This window comes from Balaenoptera borealis, assembly GCF_965194805.1.
Source record: "Balaenoptera borealis genome assembly, chromosome: 3".
NCBI classification, from domain to species: domain Eukaryota; kingdom Metazoa; phylum Chordata; class Mammalia; order Artiodactyla; family Balaenopteridae; genus Balaenoptera; species Balaenoptera borealis.
This window is the reverse complement of record NC_138866.1, coordinates 170,149,378-170,171,887: the sequence shown is the minus strand read 5'-3', so window position 1 is coordinate 170,171,887 and position 22,510 is coordinate 170,149,378. Positions and strand designations below refer to the sequence as shown.

At 35.9% G+C, this 22,510-nt stretch overlaps 1 protein-coding gene across 6 annotated transcripts in view; it reads right to left on the bottom strand.

Moving 5' to 3' along the window:
• PLXDC2 (plexin domain containing 2) overlaps window positions 1-22,510 on the bottom strand; it is a 421,308-nt gene that overhangs the window by 25,336 nt on the left and 373,462 nt on the right. For 5 of the 6 annotated variants that reach the window (XM_082385510.1, XM_082385512.1, XM_082385511.1 and 2 more), the window contains one exon: window positions 19,553-19,713. In XM_082385510.1, coding sequence (XP_082241636.1) covers window positions 19,553-19,713 — 161 coding nt within the window. Of the gene's footprint in view, window positions 1-17,727; window positions 17,764-19,552; window positions 19,714-22,510 lie in introns of those variants that run through there. The other variant, XM_082385514.1, reaches the window with a different exon arrangement.

The following is a 22,510-nucleotide window of genomic DNA, read 5'->3' as shown; positions in this document are numbered from 1 at the left end:
TTCTAATGCAATTATGTTGTTTGTCAAAACATACCCAACCCAGTGATTTTCCCTGATATCCCATTATCTTAATGAATTTATTACGTGGCTTTACATCCACTAGATGGTAACTATTTTCTCTATTAATAATCCTTCTTTTAATTTTTTCAATGGTTTAATAAATTGAAGTTTATTTCTTGTTCACATAATAGTCCAAGACAAGTGTTCCTATAGGCAGGCAACTTCCTTCCATGCATGGATCAGGCTTTTTTCAACTTGGCTTCTCCAGTCCCTTGGACTGTGTATCCAGTTGGTGGAAGAGGACGTAAGGTGTGTAAAAGACACATCCAATTCTGAAAGCCTTGACTTAAAAGTGGCCACATCACTTACTGTTGGTGATCAGTAGTCAAACGGCCACACTCAGATGCAAGAGAACCTGGGAAATGTAATCTTAAGTCGCATAATTACTCACCAGTCACAAATCTCTACTATGGAACTGGGAACACAAATTATGCTGAACAGTTAGCCATCTGTGTTATTCAAATTTACCTCTTTTTAATGGCTTATATGAGGCCCAGAGATTTACAAATATAAAACACTTAATACAGTATATGCCAGATCAAAAGCAATAATAAATATTACTACTTGTAACATTATTATTTTAACACTCAGTGAATGAGAGATTAGAATGTGCATATATAAATTATGCACATTATCATGAATATACATAATGTATAATTATTATATAAATTAAAACATGCATGTATAAATTAGCAGCTGCATTTGCTTTTTAAATTAAAGTATACTTGACATATAATATTAGTTGTAAAATTAGCAATTGCATTTAAAAATATAAATGGAGTAACATGTAGAAAAAATATTGTGAACATTTTCTAAACAATTCCAAAATGTTTGTTGTCAGGTGAAGGAACCTGAAACATGAGATGCATATTCCAGCAATAGCCACCTTCAAATGTACAAAGGACAGTCATAGGGGAAAGTGTACAGAAGTTTCTGAGTGGTGCCAACTGAGTTCACAAGTTCTTGTTTGATATCTCTTTTGTCATTTTGTTTATTTGAATCTCTTCTGTAATAGATTTCTCAGGAAAAGCTCATGAAAACAACATTGCCAGACTCTTGTATGTTAATAATAGTTTACTGTGCCCTTTATACTTGAAAATTAATTTTGCTGGATATAAAACCTTGGCTTACATTTCCTTTCCTTTAATATTGTGACCCCATTTTCCTATGGCTTAAAAAATTGCTGTCAAAAAGTTGATGATTATCTAATTCATATTCCCTTAAAAGTCAGGTGTTCCATTTGTCTAAGTGCACAAAGGATTTTCTTTCTTTCTTTAAAAAAATCATCCTGTGATTTTAGTAGAATAAATTTTAATGTTAACCAATTGGTTTTGGTTTTGGTCAATAATCTCAGGTACACACTGTCTTCTTTCAATATTTAGATTTTTTTTTTAAGTTGCAGGAACTTTGTAAAAAAATCATAGTTTATATAATTTTTACATTTTGTGTTTACTTATTTATTGCTTTGGTTTTCTTCTTTAGGGATTCCTATTATCCACATGTTGGGTCTTTGTAAATCTTCAGTATTTGTCATTATCTCTCAAATCAGTTTTATCTCCTTCTTTAGTTCTTTTCAATTTTAAACTTTTCTTTCTTTTAACCTTTTATTTCTTCTAGGTCACAAAGAATTGTGTTTATTTGCTCTTCTCTTATTCTAGTTTTTTCCTCATTTCCAAAATGGTTTTTTCTTTTATTTCTGATTTTTTCTTTTATTTCTAATTCTTAAGGATGTTCACCACATTTTTTAGTTTATATAATGCCAATTTGAGTTGTCCTTTAATGTTATACATCATTTTCTTAATGCTTTTTAGCTAGTTTTGAAATAGTACTTTAGAGTTTTCAGTAGATTTTTAAAGGCATGTCTTTCTGATATGCTTTCACTGACTGTAGGGATATATTGGGTTGGCCAAAAAGTTCACTGGGGTTTTTCCGAACAGCTTATGGAAAAACCTGGATGAACTTTTTGGCCAACCCCATAATTCTGCTCTTTATTCTCTTTAAATTGTAGTATCTTTGCAGGGATTTCACCTCCATATTTTTCTTCTGCTTCTTTTTATTCACATTTGGTTTCTCTGAACTTTCAGAAAGAGGACTGGCTGAAGTAACATCAATAGTTTCAGAGTTCCCTCTTCTGTTGTTCTTCAATTGTATTAAAAACATATGATGGTCACAAAGCACAGAGCTGATCTCCCTGTGCTATGCGGTTGCTTCCCACTAGCTATCTATTTTACGTTTGGTAGTGTATATCTGTGCTTTGTGACCACCTAGAGGGATGGGATAGGGAGGGTGGGAGGGAGGGAGATGCAAGAGGGAAGAGATATGGGAACATATGTATATGTATAACTGATTCACTTTGTTATAAAGCAGAAACTAACACAGCATTGTAAAGCAATTATACTCCAATAAAGATGTTAAAAAAACAAACAAAAAAACAAACAAAAAAAACATATGATGGCTTGCTCTCTGATATTTCCTGACTCTGTTTCCCTGCATAACTTTAAAAGAACCTCCCCCCGACTCCTGCTTTTAAAACCTCTGCTGTCTCTATCCTACTCAGTTCTGAATCCACTCCCAGGGTTTTGTCCTAGCGTGGGCACTGTCATGGAAGATGGCCGGGACAGGTCAATTTTGAGAATTCTTCAAACCAAACCACTGTAGCTCCTTCAGAAATTTATACATAGGTCCCATGCACTCACCTGCAACTGGGGTTGGCACTTGCCCTTCCCATTTCTTGCTGCTGTTCTCACATTAGCCTGCTGTATTTTCTAGTCAATGCCTATTGGCTATTCTGTGGTTCTCCTGTTTTCATGCCTGTTGGACACCTTGTTGCTACCCTTTGCTTTCTCACACACAGATATGGACAACATTCAGGTCCTGTGGATATCGGTGGCTTGTTATTATCTGCTGTATTTGAGGGTTCATATTTATATTTTGGACATAAGTTGTCAGCTGGTTTTGTTGTAAATGCTGCCCACAAGTTTTTGACTTTGATATCCAGTTGTTCTGTCTGTTTTTATCTGGATATTTTGGAAGCAAAACATTTATGCTGCTACCACCACTAGCAACTTCCTAGAAACTTCCATTAGTGCTATCTTTTGATATTTAAAGGACTTTGTTTTTGCATTTACTGTTAAATCCCACCATTTATTACTATAAAGTCTTTCACAAAATTGATTTGAATGAAAACATCACTGAGAATACTTCAGTCTTATACCTACTTTTCATTGACAAATAAACAGGCGATTGTTCTACTATGTGCTGAGGTAAATGAATGACTGAATATGTATATATATTCATATATATTAGGCTCATAAAGGCAGGAAGGCAAGGCAGATATACTTATCTGTCTCTTTACTACTTGGAGGTCAATAAGAGATAATGATATATTTGCTTAAGTGGAGATTCATGGAGGAAAGATAACTAAGTAGTTGCAACTCTCCTGGTATCTCCTCCTGATCAAGATTGGGGATCTACACTCTGTTCTATGTCAGGGAAACAGATTTGCACCTGCCTGTAATGTGACTCAGCTGCATCATTTACTGCACGTGGGAGTTTCAACGTGATGAAATCTGTGTCTTCTATAGTTAAGAGAAGGGTGAGAAGAAAAAAGTACTTTGCCCATTAGCAGTGATTATAATATGAAGATATTAATGATCACAGATTGAAATAAGATAGGAATGGGAAAAATGCCAACTAAAATTTCAGAAAAAATTTTTGAATGAGAATATTAAAAAATTCCCTAAGGCTTCTTTGCAGTGTGAGGGAAGGAAACAGAGTAGCAGAAATGATTTTAAGTGGCTGGAGCTTACATGTTATACCAAAAGCTCTCAGAATAGTCTAAATCTTAAGAGAAAGGGAGAAAAAGATGGAGATAGAAAGAAAACCACAAACGAGTTTATTTCTAAGTGCAAAGTGCCAAGTATGCTTTGCTTCTCCAACCTATTTAAAGAAATCATACATATTTACTCGGCAACCTCACCTCTTAGTAAAACTTAAGAAATTCATTTGCTGAGAGAACCATGGGAGAAAGCAAAATAGCACTTTGTATCTCTGGCCCTATGTTACTTTATTCTATTTCAAGTAACCCTTAGTGGGAAAGATTTATTTAAGGCACTTTGTACCGGTTGTTACTTTCCTGATAAATTCCTTTGTTTTTATGCAGACCTTTAACTAAAGACAAACTGGAGCCTTGCTTGTCCTGCAGCAACATAAACATGAAATCTACCAACTTCCTTAAAAGGTGAAGAGTTGGTGGGTCCCCTCCACCTCAGAGTATTACCTCATAACTAACTATATTCTCTGGATAGGAGAACTATAGTCTTCCTTGTAGTCTTGTTGTGTGGGCATGAGTTTTACTTTTTCACTTTGGGTTATGAAAAAATAAGATGTCTTCAAAAACTGGGAGAGTGTGTGAGCAAACACACAATCATGCTTTCTAGTTTACTTTGCCATTTTTGTATTTTTCTGAAACATATACGACTTTGTGGGTGGAGGGGGCACCAGAATATTCAAGACTTACAGGGATAGAACAAACCTTAAATTCATTCTAGTGCATACACATATATAATGCTTAAATATACTCTATGAAGTCCTGAATAAGGGGCCTTCCTGAATGCTTAAGGACCTCTGGTGATGAAAAGCTCATCACCCCAGAGCCTCTGAGTACCATCTCTGGGTACCTCTGATTATTAGAAAGTCTGTATTTAGCTCATATTCGTATCTTCATAGCTTCTCTCCAGAGATCCTCATGACCATCCCTGAGATCCATCCAGAAGAAGTCAGACACCTCGTTCATGGGATAGCCTATCAACAGTGGTGGGAGCTACCATGCTCCTCCTTCTAGACTTTTCTCAGCTAGAACTTCTCCTTTCATTCATATTCCAGGCATGAGTCAGAAGTCTGTAATAATCATTCTCCTCTAAACACATTTAAGGTTGGGTACGTTCCTCCACTGTAGGGGTACACTTATCACTTTTGGTGAGATGCCTTCCTACTCTTCATGAAACATATGATACATTTTAAAATTGACAGCCATATACTATAAATTACAAATTTTGAGATTGCTTTTCAGTAAAATTCAATGTTCTTTATCCTCACACTACATAAAATTTTCTCCACATTAAACTTGTACATATTCAAGATGCAAGCCCAATTACCAGCTACTGAATCACAGATATTTCAAGGTCAACAGCAAGGAAAACTTGAAAAACTAAGATATGTGACATAAATTCAGATAGAAAACAAAAAGTCACTGATATACAATTAAAAGAAGATTATCCCTTACTACAATCCTAGAACTTTACATTGCACTGAGATTTAGAATAATTATCATAAATCTATTTTCTTTTTATAGAAAAAAAGTTTTCTCCTTTTAACGGAACAAATATCATTTCTCCTTTCAAAGTTTTTGCCAAGGATAACACTGGTCCCAGAGTCAGTGTTCACAAAAAAGTTTTTTAGAACAGATGAATGGCTTTCTCATTAAAATATAAATATTGTAATTAGCTGAAAGTAGAAACAGAACTAATAATTCTGACTCTATATTCCCTTGCTATATGATGTAAGAAAAGTTGTTTTAATTTTGAATTGAAAATTATTTTGTTTATATTAAGAAAGTTTTCATGAAAGCATCACCTCAAGAAAATAGAGCAAAATAATCTTAATCCACTTGCAAATTAAAAGTACCTTTGCCTAATCATTTCTAATGGAATTACAAAGACCATGATTATTTCTATCATTTAAAATACATTTCTTTATATTTCTGTTCTCTAGATTCTGAATTCTGAATCTTCTAAACTCAAATTTTAAAATTTCAATTTTCTTACAATCACAAATAATTCTATTATTTATTTATAAACCAAAGCATGTCATGATAATCAAATTATTTAGTTTAGTTGTTTTGTATTTCTGTCAGAAAAAAAATTATACTATGTGGAATTGGTGGAACAATAATCTATAATTGAATAAATTTATTATTATTGCAATGCAATAATTATTGCTAAAATTAAAGTTTCTATTATCTGTCTCCACAAATAGACAGACTTGAGTATTTATTTTAACAAAAAAGTTACCAAAGTCACAAGGAAGACATTACTCAACAGTTGGTACTATAAGTAGAGCAATCTTCTTTTAAAGAGGCTACAGAAAGAAAAGATTGGAATACCTAAAACTTACATCATATACTTAAAATGACACAATTCAGGTTTACAGACGCCCAAGTGGACTGTAGTTCTGTGGGTTTTATTTATTCATTTGATTCTTCCATCTTTTATGGGCTTCCCTGTGGAGGTTTTATATACATGTATAAAATATACATATTATACACATATAAATATACATAAAATACACATATATAAATATGCATGATATAAATATAATATGAATATATATAAAATTTATTTCATGGCTTTATGCACTATGAAAAATAATAAGTTAAGGAATGGTAATTAAGAAGCAATTAGAGCAGAGAGCTCAGTGAAATATTAAATAGTTTATTCACTATTTTTAATAATTCTCCCTGATGAAGGGAAGAAAATATTTTAGTTTTAGGAATTTAACTTAAAACGTGGTATCCAGAAGAGTAAATTAAAGACAATACCTATAGGGGCTTCCCTGGTGGTGCAGTGGTTGAGAATCCACCTGCCAATGCAGGGGACACGGGTTCGAGCCCTGGTCTGGGAAGATCCCACATGCCGCGGAGCAACTAGGCCCATGAGCCACAATTACTGAGCCTGCGTGTCTGGAGCCTGTGCTCCGCAACAAGAGAGGCCGCGATAGTGAGAGGCCCGCACACCACGATGAAGAGTGGCCCCCGCTTGCCACAGCTAGAGAAAGCCCTCGCACAGAAATGAAGATCCAACACAGCCAAAAATAAATAAATAAAATAAATAAATTTAAAAAAAAAAAGAAAAAAAAGACGATACCTATAAAAGAAATCTTATTTTGGCAACTGTGTAAATAAGGGAATCACCATAAACTTGAACTGATGTCTCAAAAACATTCAGTGATGCACATGAATAAGATTCTAGCATCTTAGAACAGATACACAAAGAGTGTCTTTAAAAATATGCAAACCATTTTCACTTTTTTTCCCCTATATATTGCTAGATTTCTGGAAATCTGCCATCTAATAAAACAGCTTCTTTAACGAGGGTGTCAAACCATTTCAGTTAGGTTTTGCCTAATCTTTCCTTCTTCATAGCAGTTCACCAAAAGTGAATGCCAGCTTTTGCCTCCTCTAAGAAATAGAAATAAATATTTTGTTTCAATGAATCATTTTTTCCTTGAGTTTTCTTTAAGACTGAAATAAGACTAAGGAATGCCTTAAGGGCAAACTCAGTTATGAAAAAAACCTGTGACTTCAAGCTAAAAGGATCCTTTGGTCTCTGAAACGAATTCTCTGTCTATGGCGCAGGCCGCCAACGGGCCATGTCTTCCTGCCTCCCAAGTGCTGCTCATTAGGCAGCTGCAAAGCCAGACGCCAGACTTTGAGCAAACACTTCTCCTCCCCAGCAGCAGCCTCTGAGTCCTTGCCTGGCTCCTTTCCTCTGGCTTCTTTCCTGGCACCACTACTGACTGCCAGGAAAAGTTGAGGGCCACAGCTGCCCGTCTTCCTTAATCATATTCTCCATGGGTCCTTGTTATTCCCAAATATTTCTTGGGGTGAGGAATCCCTTGAGTGACAAACTGCTCAGAAGTCTGTGGTTATGCCTCCGCTGTGGCAGCGCAGCCTACAGGCCAGGAAGAGTCGTGAATTCAAGTACTGGCTCTGAAATCAGCTTTGACATGCCCCAGGAGAACAGTTTCACCATCCTGGGTTTCTGTCTCTACATTGGACTTGCCTCCAACAAAGGTGGAGAAAGGACACTTCCCACTTAGGTTCCAGGAACAGAGGGCTCTGCTGGTTGGGTGCCAGGGATGCTCAAAGTTGCAGAAGAAAGAAGACTCATCTTTTGAAATGTTATCTTTGGTGGAAGGATGGGGGGCAGAATCATTTTTTAAAAAAATTTACATTAAACAAATGTGTCTATATTACAGAGTGTAATGCAAAATTCCCACAAGTTTTTAAGACAAAACATAAACCCGCAAGGAGATGTAGGTAAGGCAGATACTGGAGGGAATTCATACACTTTATTTTGAAAAAGTTACAAAATCCCTGGGTTGCATGCCTGCTGATGTTTCTTTTTGTTTCGACATCCTATGAGTTTGAGGATAAAAAATACTGGGAACTTCCACTAAAGGCAGATAGTTTGGTCCCCTGGAAATAATACGAATTTTAAGGCATGATATGAACACTGACTCGTATTTAGACATTTATGTCCAGGTTTTACTGTGAAAACCATCGTGTGACTTCAAGTTCAAATTAGTATGCACAATTTAAGAATGGTGAGACTGTCTTGTCCTTCAGGAAAATTAACTGTTTTGGAGAGCAGTCTTATTTACTTATGCATGTGTATGTGTATGTATGTATGTATGTATCCATGTATGTATGTGTGTGTATTATAAATATCTACCCAGAACTGATTATTACCAAATTTGAAGTTCAGGAACAAAGATCATCATAAGCTCTTATATCCTTCATTATCTGACTAATAATATCTTAGTGCTCAAAAAAGGTTAACATTTTCTCTAAGCATTTTATGAGGACTGCCTCTTTTATAACTAAACATTCAAACATTGAAATCCACACCTAGCTTAAAATATATTTATCTTCTCTCTCTCCTCACTAGTATGGAAGCTGCATGACAGCAAGGATGGTTTCTTGTCCATTTTGTTTACCTCTGTGTCTTGGGTACCTGGCTCATAATAGGGGCTCAACAAATTCAAATAGATGAATGAATGAATGGTCAACATATCAGATAGCTTTGTCAGCCATCTCTCTCCTCAAGCATCTAACTTCTCCCTTGTGCTGAAAATCACCTGGTTTTCTACTTTTCAAAAATATGGAGAGAATCAGATTTTCTGTCTAACCCCCTCTTCTCTGCAAGGTTTTCTCTATAAACCAGCATTGTCCAGTAGAAATAGGGTGTGAGCCATCAACATAATTTTAGAAGTGTCTAGTAGCCACATTAAAAAGTAATAGTAAGTGAAATTAATTTTAATAATATATTTTATTTAAGTCATTATACCCAAGATATTTTCATTTCAACATGTAATTAATATAAAATTATTAATGTTATCATACATTCTATTTTTGTACTCAAACTTCAAAAACTGGTGTGTATTTTACATGCACCTTATTCCAGACTAGCCACATTCCAAGTGCTCAACAGCAACACAGGGCTAGTGGCTGCCACACTGACAGCACAGCTCTGTCCCTGTCTTTTCTCCAATCCTCAGAGTAAAAATTATAATCTACTCAGAGACAAACTCCATTACCATTGCATTGTCTTAGTGCTCTCCTGAAACATGAAGGGCCTTGTTCCTATAATTCTCTACCATCCTTAAATGAGTCCTTTGTACTGATTTCTTTCTCTCTGAGGATGTTTTCAATAGTGCCTTACAGCATCAGCAGCAGGATAGGGTATTCTTAGTTTTTGCTTTCCTATTATCAAAAATCTAATATTTTACTCATAGAATCTATTTTGCCAAGGTATTGATCATCTTTATCATCACAGTCTTACCGTTTCTCTTCATTTTTATTAATATAGAACAGTCACATCTGCACATAAATGTCTAAATATCAGCCATTGTTTAGAATACTAAAGAAAATTAAGTGCAGTGTTCATCATGAATTCTTTTATTAAGATTGTTAGTTGAAATTATTTTGTTTATGGTCCACATAGAATCCTTTCATGGGATTGCTTTTTTCATATGGTTACCACTTTATACTATTACTTTCTTGGCCTTCGATTAGATTACATTTTCTGTATCTTATTTAAAAATCTTAAATAGTGATATGTGATAGTATTCAACAGTGCAAACATTTATGTCTGTAGCCCATATTCATGCAATAAAAATTTATTATAAATCACAGAATCTATGCTTAGGAATGTTTAGCAAACATTAAATTTGATGTAGAACAAAAGGCATATATAATTCTTCCAAAGAGATAGTAGTTTCATCAAAATCTATTAAAAATTAAGAAAAACATGCTTATTTGAATATTTGTTCTCTGCTATTTTATTTCAAGATAGTGAACCTGATTTTAAAAAAGATTTTTAAGCATGTTATTCATTCACGTATAATGAGATGGGTTTTGGTCAAAATCAAGTGTCTTTTTGAAAATTACTGAGAGAAGCCAGACAGGTAAACACAAAATGAAATCCATCTAGTAAAAAGTCAAAAGAAAATGCTCAGTTTAAGACCTGAAGAGGATGATGGAGGAACACAGAAGACAAGTTTATGAAAAATAGATCATTCTACCAGATGAGTAAAGACTGACTGTCTCAGGAGAATGGAACTCTTGGCCCTGATCCTCTGTATGAAGACATGAGGTGTAAACAGTCAACTCAATTATTGTTTAATTATACAATATATGGAGTGACGGTTTGCTTTGTCATCAAGGCCTCCTGATTTTCATCTACTTTTCTCTTGATTTTAATCATTTTATTGCCTTGAGTCACATTCATCTTGGTATTCCATATAACAATGAATTTCTAGAATTTAATCCCCATTTTATACTATTCTCTTTCTATAAACAAAAAGTTTAAAAGCTAAAGCCCAGGTAATGTATGAGGAAGAGTGTTTGTGTCCACAAAACATATAATAACTGGTGTATATTTCCTGCAAGAACAAAACAGATAATAGGTACTGTCACTATTATCTTCACTAAAAAAAGACAATAACAATGACAGCTACATAAATTGGTGTACATCTTTGGGCAATGATTTTGGCAATATTTGTTAAGTGCTTTTAAACTGTTTATTTCTTTCATTTGATTCTACTTTGGGGAATCTGTTCTAAAGACATAATGTATGCCCTTAGCTACACATCCTCCTACACTGCAACATACAGTGCATGAAGCAAGCCCCTTTTACACACAGAGAGGCAGCATGGCCTAGAGGTTAAGTGTATGATCTCTGGAGAGCCTGGGCTGGATATCCTTACTCCACCACTGACTAAATGCATTATACTGAGCAAGCTGCTTAAATTCTGTGCCTCAACTTCCTCATCTACAACATGGAGATAATTTTAGTACCTCATAGGGTCTTCGTGAGGATTAAATGAGGTAATAAGTGTAAATCACTTCTCCCAGTGAATTTAATAAATGTTCACTGTTACCATTACTATGTTCATAATGGGGCCAATTATAATAGCAAAAAATGGTAAGAAACCCAATGCTCCACAATACAAGACTGGCTGCATGAACTGTGGTCTATCCACTCGAGGGCCAAGTCACTAAAATTCATCACAGTATGCACTGTGTCTAGCACAGCACAGAAACTAATTCCTACAAGTGTTTAATGCAGTCTGGATTTTGTGGTGAAATACACAAGATACACACTGGGTCACATTTTAATATCATGGAAATTGGGATGTGTCTTAAGGTCAAGGGCATGTCACAGTTTAATGGGGAGTGTGTGATGCATCTTACATTTGATTCAGCCTGTGGCAGGCAGAATAATGGCCTCCCAAAGATGTCCATGTCCTAACTGCAAAAACCTATCAACCACCATATAGGCTAAAGACTTTGTAGATGTGATTAAATTAAGGACCATGACATGGGGAGATCCTGGATCACAATGGGCCTTACAAGAAGGAGGCAGGGGTCAGAGTTAGTAGAAGAAGATGTGATGATAGAAGCAGAGGTTGGAATGATGAGAAGAAGGGGCCAGGAGCCAAGAAACACATGCAGCCTCTAACAATTGAAAATGGCATGGAAATTATTCTTCATGAAGCCTCCAGAAGGAACCAGTTCTGCCAACACCTTGACTTTAGGCCAATGACACTAAGTTTGGATTTCTGACCTCTAGAACTGTAAGATAGTAAGTGTGTGTTAGTTTAGGTTATCAGGTTTGTAGTAATTTGTTACAGAAGCAATAGAAAACTAACACATAGTCACATTGGGTGAAATAAGGTTCTTTTTTACTTCAAGGCAATGTTAGCAACATTAGGCCCTCAGTGCTTTCTGAATACCACTTGACAGCATAAGCGACAATCAGTGTAAAACTACTGAATGAATGTTGAATGGAATAGCATAGAGCCATCAGAATGATGTTTACAAAGAGTATATAATAAAAGAGAAAAATGTTATTTGAAAAATAAAGATTATCAGGAAACTTGCACAAACCTCTTAGATAGCCTCACCCACCAGAGGGCAGAGAGCAGAAGCAAGAAGAACTACAATCCTGCAGCCTGTGGAACAAAAACCACATTCACAGAAAGATAGACAAGATGAAAAGGCAGAGGGCTATGTACCAGATGAAGGAACAAGATAAAATCCCAGAAAAACAACTAAATGAAGTGGAGATAGGCAACCGTCCAGAAAAAGAATTCAGAATAATGATAGTGAAGATGATCCAGGACCTAGGAAAAAGAATGGAGGCAAAGATTGAGAAGATGCAAGAAATGTTTAACAAAGACCTAGAAGAATTAAAGAACAAATACTTAGAAGAATTAAAGAACAAACAAACAGAGATGAACAATACAATAACTGAAATGAAAAATACACTAGAAGGAATCAATAGAATAACTGAGGCAGAAGAATGGATAAGTGACCTGGAAGACAGAATGGTGGAATTCACTGCCACAGAACAGAATAAAGAAAAAAGAAAGAAAAGAAATGAAGACAGCCTAAGAGACCTCTGGGACAACATTAAACGCAACAGCATTCATATTATAGGGGTCCCAGAAGGAGAAGAGAGAGAGAAAGGACCAGAGAAAATATTTGAAGAGATTATAGTCGAAAACTTCCCTAACATGGGAAAGGAAATATCCACCCAAGTCCAAGAAGCACAGAGGGTCCCAGGCAGGATAAAACCAAGGCAAAACACGCCGAGACACGTAGTAATCAAATTGACAAAAATTAAAGACAAAGAAAAATTATTGAAAGCAACAAGGGAAAAACGACAAATAACATACAAGGGAACTCCCATAACGTTAACAGCTGATTTCTCAGCAGAAACTCTACAAGCCAGAAGCGAGTGGCATGATATATTTAAAGTGATGAAAGGGAAGAACCTACAACCAAGATTATTCTATCTGGCAAGGATCTCATTCAGATTCAACGGAGAAATCAAAAGCTTTACAGACAAGCAAAAGGTAAGAGAATTCAGCACCACCAAACCAGCTCTACAACAAATGCTAAAGGAACTTCTCTAAGTGGGAAACACAAGAGAAGAAAAGGACCTACAAAAACGAACCCATAACAATTAAGAAAGCGGTAATAGGAACATACATATTGATAATGACCTTAAACATGAATGGATTAAATGCGCCAACCAAAAGACACAGGCTCTCTGAATAGATACAGAAACAAGACCCATCTACATGCTGTCTACAAGAGACCCACTTCAGACCTAGGGACACATACAGACTGAAAGTGAGGGGATGGAAAAAGATATTCCATGCAAATGGAAATCAAAAGAAAGCTGGAGTAGCAATACTCATATCAGATAAATAGACTTTAAAATAAAGAATGTTACAAGAGACAAGGAAGGACACTACATAATGATCAGGGGATCAATCCAAGAAGAAGATATAATAATTATAAATATATATGCACCCAACATAGGAGCACCTCTATACACACGGCAACTACTAACAGCTATAAACCAACAGTAACACAATAATAATGGGGTACTTTAACACCTCACTTACACCAATGGACAGATCATCCAAACAGAAAATTAATAAGGAAACACAAGCTTTAAATGACACAATAGACCAGATAGATTTAATTGATATTTATAGGACATTCCACCCAGAAACAGCAGATTACACTTTCTTCTCAAGTGCACACGGAACATTCTCCAGGATTGATCACATCTTGGGTCACAAATCAAGCCTTGGTAGATTTAAGAAAACTGAAATCATATCAAGCATCTTTTCTGACCACAACGCTATGAGATTAGAAATCAATTACAGGAAAAAAAACGTAAAAAACACAAACACATGGAGGTTAAACAATACATTACTAAATAACCAAGAAATCACTGAAGAAATCAAAGAGGAAATAAAAAAATAACTAGAGACAAATTACAATGAAAACATGACGATCCACAACCTATGGGATGCAGCAAAAGCAGGTCTAAGGGCTTCCCTGGTGGCGCAGTGATTGAGAATCTGCCTGCCAATGCAGGGGACACAGGTTCGAGCCCTGGTCTGGGAAGATCCCACATGCCGCGGAGCAACTAGGCCCGTGAGCCACAATTACTGAGCCTGCGCGTCTGGAGCCTGTGCTCCGCAACAGGAGAGGCCGCGATAGTGAGAGGCCCGCGCACCGTGATGAAGAGTGGCCCCCACTTGCTGCAACTAGAGAAAGCCCTCGCACAGAAACGAAGACCTAACACAGCCATAAATAAATAAATAAATTAAAAAAAAAAAAAAAAAAAAAAAAAAAAAAAAAGCAGGTCTAAGAGGGAAGTTTATGGCAATACAATCCTACCTCAAGAAACAAGAAAAATCTCAAATAAACAATCTAACCTTACATCTAAAAGAACTAGAGAAAGAAGAACAAACAAAACCCAAAGTTAGTAGAAGGAAAGAAATCATAAAGATCAGAGTAGAAATAAATGAAATAGAAACAAAGAAAACAATAGCAAAGATCAATAAAACTAAAAGCTGGTTCTTTGAGAAGATAAACAAAATTGATAAACCATTAGCCAGACTCATCAAGAAAAAGAGGGAGAGGACTCAAATCAATAAAATTAGAAATGAAAAAGGAGAAGTTACAACAGACACTGCAGAAATACAAATCATCCTAAGAGACTACTACAAGCATCTTTATGCCAATAAAATGGACAACCTGGAAGAAATGGACAAATTGTTAGAAAGGTATAACCTTCCAAGACTAAACCAGGAAGAAATAGAAAATATGAACAGACCAATCACAAGTAATGAAATTGAAACTGTGATTAAAAATCTTCCAACAAACAAAAGTCCAGGACCAGATGGCTTCACAGGTGAATTCAATCAAACATTTAGAGAAGAGCTAACACCCATCCTTCTCAAACTCTTCCAAAAAATTACAGAGGAAGGAACACTCCCAAACTCATTCTATGAGGCCACCATCACCATGATACCAAAACCAGACAAAGATACTACATAAAAAAGAAAATTACAGACCAATATCACTGATGAATATAGATGCAAAAATCCTCAACAAAATACTAGCAAACAGAATCCAACAACATATTAAAAGGATCATACACCATGATCAAGTGGGATTTATCCTAGGGATGCAAGGATTCTTCAATATATGCAAATCAATCAATGTGATACACCATATTAAATTGAAGAATAAAAACCATATGATCATCTCAATAGATGCAGAAAAAGCTTCTGACAAAATTCAACACCCATTTATGATAAAAACTCTCCAGAAAGTGGGCATAGAGGGAACCTACCTCAACGTAATAAAGGCCGTATATGACAAACCCACAGCAAACATCATTCTCAATGGTGAAAAACTGAAAGCATTTCCTCTAAGATCAGGAACGAGACAAGGATGTCCACTCTCACCACTATTACCCAACATAGTTTGGAAATCCTAGCCACGGCAATCAGAGCAGAAAAAGAAATAAAAGGAATACAAATTGGAAAAGAAGAAGTAAAAGTGTCACTGTTTGCAGATGACACGATACTATACATAGAGAATCCTAAAGATGCCACCAGAAAGGTACTAGAGCTAATCAACGAATTTGGTAAAGTTGCAGGATACAAAATTAATGCACAGAAATCTCTTGCATTCCTATACACTAATGATGAAAAATATGAAAGAGAAATAAGGAAACACTCCCATTTACCATTGCAACAAAAAGAGTAAAATACCTAGGAATAAACCTACCTAGGGAGACAAAAGACCTGTATGCAGAAAACTATAAGACACTGATGAAAGAAATTAAAGATGATACCAACAGATGGAAAGATACCATGTTCTTGGATTGGAAGTATCAATATTGTGAAAATGACTATACTACCCAAAGCAATCTACAGATTCAATGCAATCCCTATCAAATTACCAATGGCAGTTTTTACAGAACTAGAACAAAAAAATCTTAAAATCTGTATGGGGACACAAAAGACCCTGAATAGCCAAAGCAGTCTTGAGGGAAAAAAATAGAACTGGAGGAATCAGACTCCCAGACTTCAGACTATACTACAAAGCTACAGTAATCAAGACAATATGGTACTGGCACAAAGACAGAAATATAGATCAATGGAACAGGATAGAAAGCCCAGAGATAAACCCACACACCTATGGTCAACTAATCGATGACAAAGGAGGCAAGGATATACAACGGAGAAAAGACAGTCTCTTTAATAATTGGTGCTGGGAAAACTGGACAGCTACATGTAAAAGAATGAAATTAGAACACTCCCTAACACTATGCACAAAAATTAACTCAAAATGTATTAGAGACCTAAATGTAAGACTGGATACTATAAAACTCTTAGAGGAAAACATAGGAAGAACACTCTTTGATATAAATCACAGCAAGATCTTTTTTGATCCACCTCCTAGAGTAATGGAAATAAAAACAAAAATAAACAAATGGGACCTAAAAAAAAAGAAAAGAAAAATAAATAATATCAATTTGCATTTCAGTGAAATCACAATTATACTAAATGGGCAAACATCAAGCTATGCATATAAGAATTCCAGAAGAAAATAAATTAAAATAGTTATTGTGATTATTTCTGCTTATTGGGACTATAAATGACTTTACTTTTTGCTTTTACATTTCCACAATTTTTAAAATAATGAACAGGTATTGCTTTCCTAATGGGAAAAAGCACATCAAATTCATTTAAAAAGTAGATAGCAGTATAATATAGAACATGAAAAGCAACTTAGATGATATTGGTAAACTCAATCTCTTTATGCACCAATAACTCTAATTTAATTAGTAATTCAAACCTTTGAATTCATAGGTCTGGCATGTCAGTCACTGTGCAGTCATCATAGATCTGCGTTTCGATTTTGAAAACATGGATCAGCTTTAATAATAGTAAAGTTATGATTATTATCTTCAAAAATCATCTGCCAACCAGCCACTGTGAGCTGCTTGAGGACAGCAGGGTGTCAAAGAGTTAGTGATTTAGGCAGAATTATTGGCAATTGACAGAGAATCTGGGAATCTGCAGAATGATTCTGCTTCACTTGAGTGTTGAAAGACGAGAGTTCTTCCCAGAAGTGTGGCTCTTCGACCTTGGAGAAGCCATTCCACCACTCTGAACCTGTTTCTTCCTTTGTGTTATGAGGGTGTAGAATTAAATTATCTCTAAGATTAATGCCCTCCCGCTCCTGGCAATACTTTCACTATTCTACAGTCTTACTTTGTAGTCATACAAGGATTGCTGTGAATCGGTGTGAACTAGGTCCTTTGCACTGTGCAATTTGCACTAATACCATCACCATCAGATATTTCACAGTATCTTCTTTTTCACAATGTCAGAAAATAAACTTCATAGTGTATAAACAGGCTTAAACCTGTGAGGGTTACAGCAGCAGCCTGATGTCTGGTTAGTCACTGAAGCTTTACAGCTTGTCATTTGTCAGATCTTGGAGCAATGCATTCATGACCTCGGGAAAGTTTTCTGCTTTCATGCATGAAAATTAAGCACATTAACAAAACTTAATAAGAGCTTTCCAACTAAATGCAATGCCTGATAATTTCTCAATTATTATAACTTTAAATGAGAATGACATTTTTGGAAGACTTCATGTGTAAAAATTTAGTGGAAGTTTGATATGTCCTAGGATATTTATTATCTTTTTCTTTCCAGAAAATACTGATGGAATTCCTCTTATTTGAAAGACTTAAGTTATTTAATCCAAATCTCGAGGAATTTATAAGTCTGTAGGGTGGAATAAATCACATACATATTTAACTCTAATGCAAAACAGAAAGGTAAATGCCAGAGAAAGATATAGATGTATTACTATGGATAGAATTTCAGAGGAAAGAGAGATTATGTCCAGCTGTCCTGGCAGAGAGATGGTCCGGGGAAGCTTACAGGCTACATGGTATTGAAGGCTACTTGGATCCAGAATTCAAGAATTGAGGTGGAAGGGGAGGACTTTTTTTGGTGGAAAGAACAGAATGAGCAATGTCTTGGTGACATGGAGAATTTGGGGTGTGTATGGAGAAGAGAATAGAGTGAATTTGATGGTACTGAACTCCAGGTTAAGAAGCTATGGGATAAAAATTGAGATGATAGACAAGATACAAATAGCCAAGGCCTTGAAGGAGAACTAAGGAGACTGCACTTTACTCCACAGACAGTTGAGAGCCATAGAGGACTTCTGAGCAATTACTTAATTGATTTGCATTCACTTCCCCCTGTTATAGAGGTTAAAGGTAACTTTGTAGTTTAAAGGTCGTTATAATTTCTTACTCAACACGTGAACAGAGCTGCCTTCTGCACATCACCCAGTGAACTGGAAAAGACCTAAAGTTTACAAGTTTGAAGCTCCGAGGGAGAAGATTTCCTTCACTGCTCTAGTACTGATGTTGTGTTGAAGAGCAGTGGCTCCATTAAGATGTTGGGGTGAAAGCTATGCACACACGAGGCCCAGGAAGCCCAGTTGTCTGGAGGATAGAAGGTGACTTGGTCACACTGACCTTATCCTGTGGCCCCCAGGCTTCCCAGTCTCAGGCCTTCTGGACATCAGGGCTTGGCTCTGGCCCTTTGTACACAGCCGCTGGTCCTCCTACCTGACAGTTCTTGGGCACTGGCACTAACTCTACTTTCTGTACATGAAAACACAACACTGATTCGGCACAGTGCTCTCTTTGTGTTTGAATGAGTGTGTGTGTATGCATGTGTGTTTATATGTACATGTATAAATATACACACATCACACAAAATGGTGATGGCACATACCATAATCTTATTGTTATAGCTGCTATTTTGTAGGGAAATATGTACTTTTCCTAAATAGTCTGTGAGCATTTTAAGAGCAGGCTTACCATATTGTATTACGAATCTGGCCAATACTCAATTACTGTTATATCGATTAGTTGATTTAAGCTAAATCCTTTAGCCTCCAGCATATGCTTCATTTCCTTCTAGGATCGAACAGCAGCTGGTTAACATACTTGGTATAATAAGACAAAAAATATGGTTTCTATTTTCTTTTCGATCTGTAAAAGGCGAGATGGCTTATTTCTTTAAAAGCTCCTGAGGTAAGGTAACTGAGCTCATCACATGAAAGCCATCTATCAATATGTACGTGCGCACGCATGCGTGCATGTGTGAAATCAGCCAGCTCGCAACTGCAAAGTGGAGAAATCATGTGCTAAATATTAAATGCAGATGGTGTCAGCAGATGGCTGGAGTTCATCAGCTAGCATGGTTTTCATGTACTCTACTTGACACTTACCTCAATAAAGAAGATGCTGGCTGCTGACGTCGGATGGTGATACATATAGACTGTCACAAGAATGGCTGCGGCTATAATGAGGACCAGGATGAGAATTCCAACGATGAGGCCGGCAGGAAGGGTTCCCCCTTTCTTCTCGGCTGCACTGTCATCTGTAGAGGCTGGAAGAACAGCACAACTGTCAGGACATTCACGTGTGCACTCGCAGGTCTGCGCTTTCATTGGAGGGAATATTTATATTCTTAATAAAGTACCAGTGAATTTTTTTTTTTAACTTTCTGTACAACTATCCTTTTCTTTTCCATAACACCAGTTTTAGAAGTTAGATGCTCTTTATTTGGGCAAATGAAAAATCCATACTATTAATGATTAAAAACACATTTATAATTGTGTTTTAATTTATAGTTCACCTTTATTCTGTTAAATAAGGCAAAATGAACAGCCTTTATTCTAAAAGTTCTGTGGAAAATCTAAAACTCTAACTATACAATAAATTTAACTTTGATTTTTCTCATTAAACCATTGGCACTCTTACCTATGGAAAAATGGATTACTTTTTGAAATCTCTCTCATTTTCTTTTGGGAAATTTAAATTGAAGAGTATCAGACATATTTTGGTGGGCTACACAGGCATTTTCAGAAAGTCTGTGCATGAGTTCAAAGGATAATTTTCAAAATCTGTTTTAAACTGAAATGCTCTATAAAAGTGTAACAGATGGATGCTAAATGACCTTCAAATAGTTTATCACTATCTAAAGGGAACACACAGCACATGAAAATATTCCACTATGCCACATGTCAGTATCATTTTCTCTAACTTTTATTGAGATGCTCTCCACTGTAATATCCATTTTCAGAGAGTTAGGAAAAAGGAGACATTAAATTTCTAAAGTAATAATTAGCCAAGGCAAAGTCAATCAGCCAAATAAAACTAATCTCTAAAGTCTTCTCTTGTTCTAAAATTCTGCAATATTTGATGTCTACTCAGGCATTTAGAGGAGACCTTCTTAAATTATGTGCAGCAGGTAACTGTATCTTAGTACATAATATGACTGGTATTTTTGAATCATTAGAAAATTCTTTAAGACTCATAGAAGTTCTAGAACAGTGATTCCTAATCCTTTCATTACCAATTTACATCTTTGTTATTTCCAACCTTTGCATCTATGTTTTAAACATTTTTTGGTCTATTAAACCTCATTTAATAAGCACTGATTTCTTTCTTTTATTATAATTTTCATTAACAGAAAAAAAACGAACGTGACTGACTATCAGAATGTGTGGTAAATACAAAATAACAGAATTTCAAATAAAGCAAAGAAATATGACCTCCCAATTCTCCTTATACATCCTTTAAAGTTTTGTTGCTATTGTTTGTTTATTCTTTGCCTGAGACCCATAGTTGGTATTCAGTAAACCTTCTCCAAATCTAATAAAGCTCAAATTCCTAAAGGTTTCCCTTACATAACAGAAATTCATCAGTTAAAGAATGTAAAATTTAAAGAGTAATTCATTATGTAAAAGTTCATTTACAGAGAGGATTCTGGGAACATGGCAGAGTAGGAACTCTCAGGAATCTGTCTTCCCACATAGAAAACAATTGCACTGGCAGAATCTGTCTGACAACTATTTTGGAACTCTGGACTCTGTGGAAGGCTTGCAACTTCTAGGGAGAAGGCACAGACTGCAAGCTGTGGTTAATTTCAGTCAGTTTCAGCACTTAGTCCAGAAGTAGCTATGCATCCTCCGCCCATCAGCCATGTGGCAGTCAGCTACACACCTGTTTCTGAAGCAGCCTGCAGGAACCGTGGTAGGCAAAATGTACCCTGTCCTGCAAACATTGGGAGTCTGTGTTCTGATCACTGATTGATTGGTGCTTCTCATCACTGAGGGGCAGACAAAGATGCAGCCATTGGTTTTGCACCTTCTGCCATTGTTGTAAGTCTTTCTCCCTGGATCTAAAGTAACATCCAAGTGATTTAAAGAACCAGTACCCTTTTCATCCCACCTCCCTTCATTTTTCTCTTTTCCCACTTTTGGGAGCCAGATATGAAAGACTAGGACATTCAAAATCAAATTCACATGTGGGGAAAATTAGAACATGGCTGTGCGTGGCCAGGGAAAAGCTCAGAAAAGACTCGAAAAGACCTCAAGATTACACCTCAGCACAGAGACAGCCTACAAAACCAATAAACTAGTAAATAAATTAAATAAATATGATAACAAAAAGCAGTAAACTCTGGGGAAGGGGGAGAATGTGATTTCCAGAGTCACAACTTAATGAGATTCAAACGTCCAGTTTTGAAAAAAATTTCACAAGGCATACAAAGAAACAGGAAAGTATGGCTCTTTCAAAGGAAAAAAAAGTAATCAACAAAAACTGTCCCTGTAAAATACCTGATGGTCGATCTATAAGACAAACACTTTAAAGCAACTGTCTTAAAGATGCTCGAAGAACTAAAGAAAGAGGTAGAGAAAGTCAAGAAAACAATATATGAACAAAATGGAAATATCCATAAAGAGATAGAAAACCTAAAAAGAAACCAAAGAGAAATTCTGAAGCTGAAAAATATAATGACTGAAATGAAAAATTCAGTAGAGCATTCAAAGGCAGACTTGAGCAGGCAGAAAAGAGAATCAATTAACTTAAAAATAGGACAGTGGAAATGCTCAAGTCTGAGGAACAGAAAGAAGAGAGATTGAAGAAAAGTGAACAGGGCCTAAAAGACCTGTGTGACACCATCAAGTGGATCGGTATTTGCATCTTGGAATTCCAAGAAGAAGATAGAGAAAGGGACAGAGAATATTTGATGAAATAATGGCTGAAAACTTCCCAGTTTGATGGGATCCAAACCTCCCAAATTTGACATAAACATCCAAGAAGCTCAAGGAACTTCAGGTAAGATGAAATGAAGGAGACCAACATGGAGATAAATTATAATCAAACTTTTGAAAGAC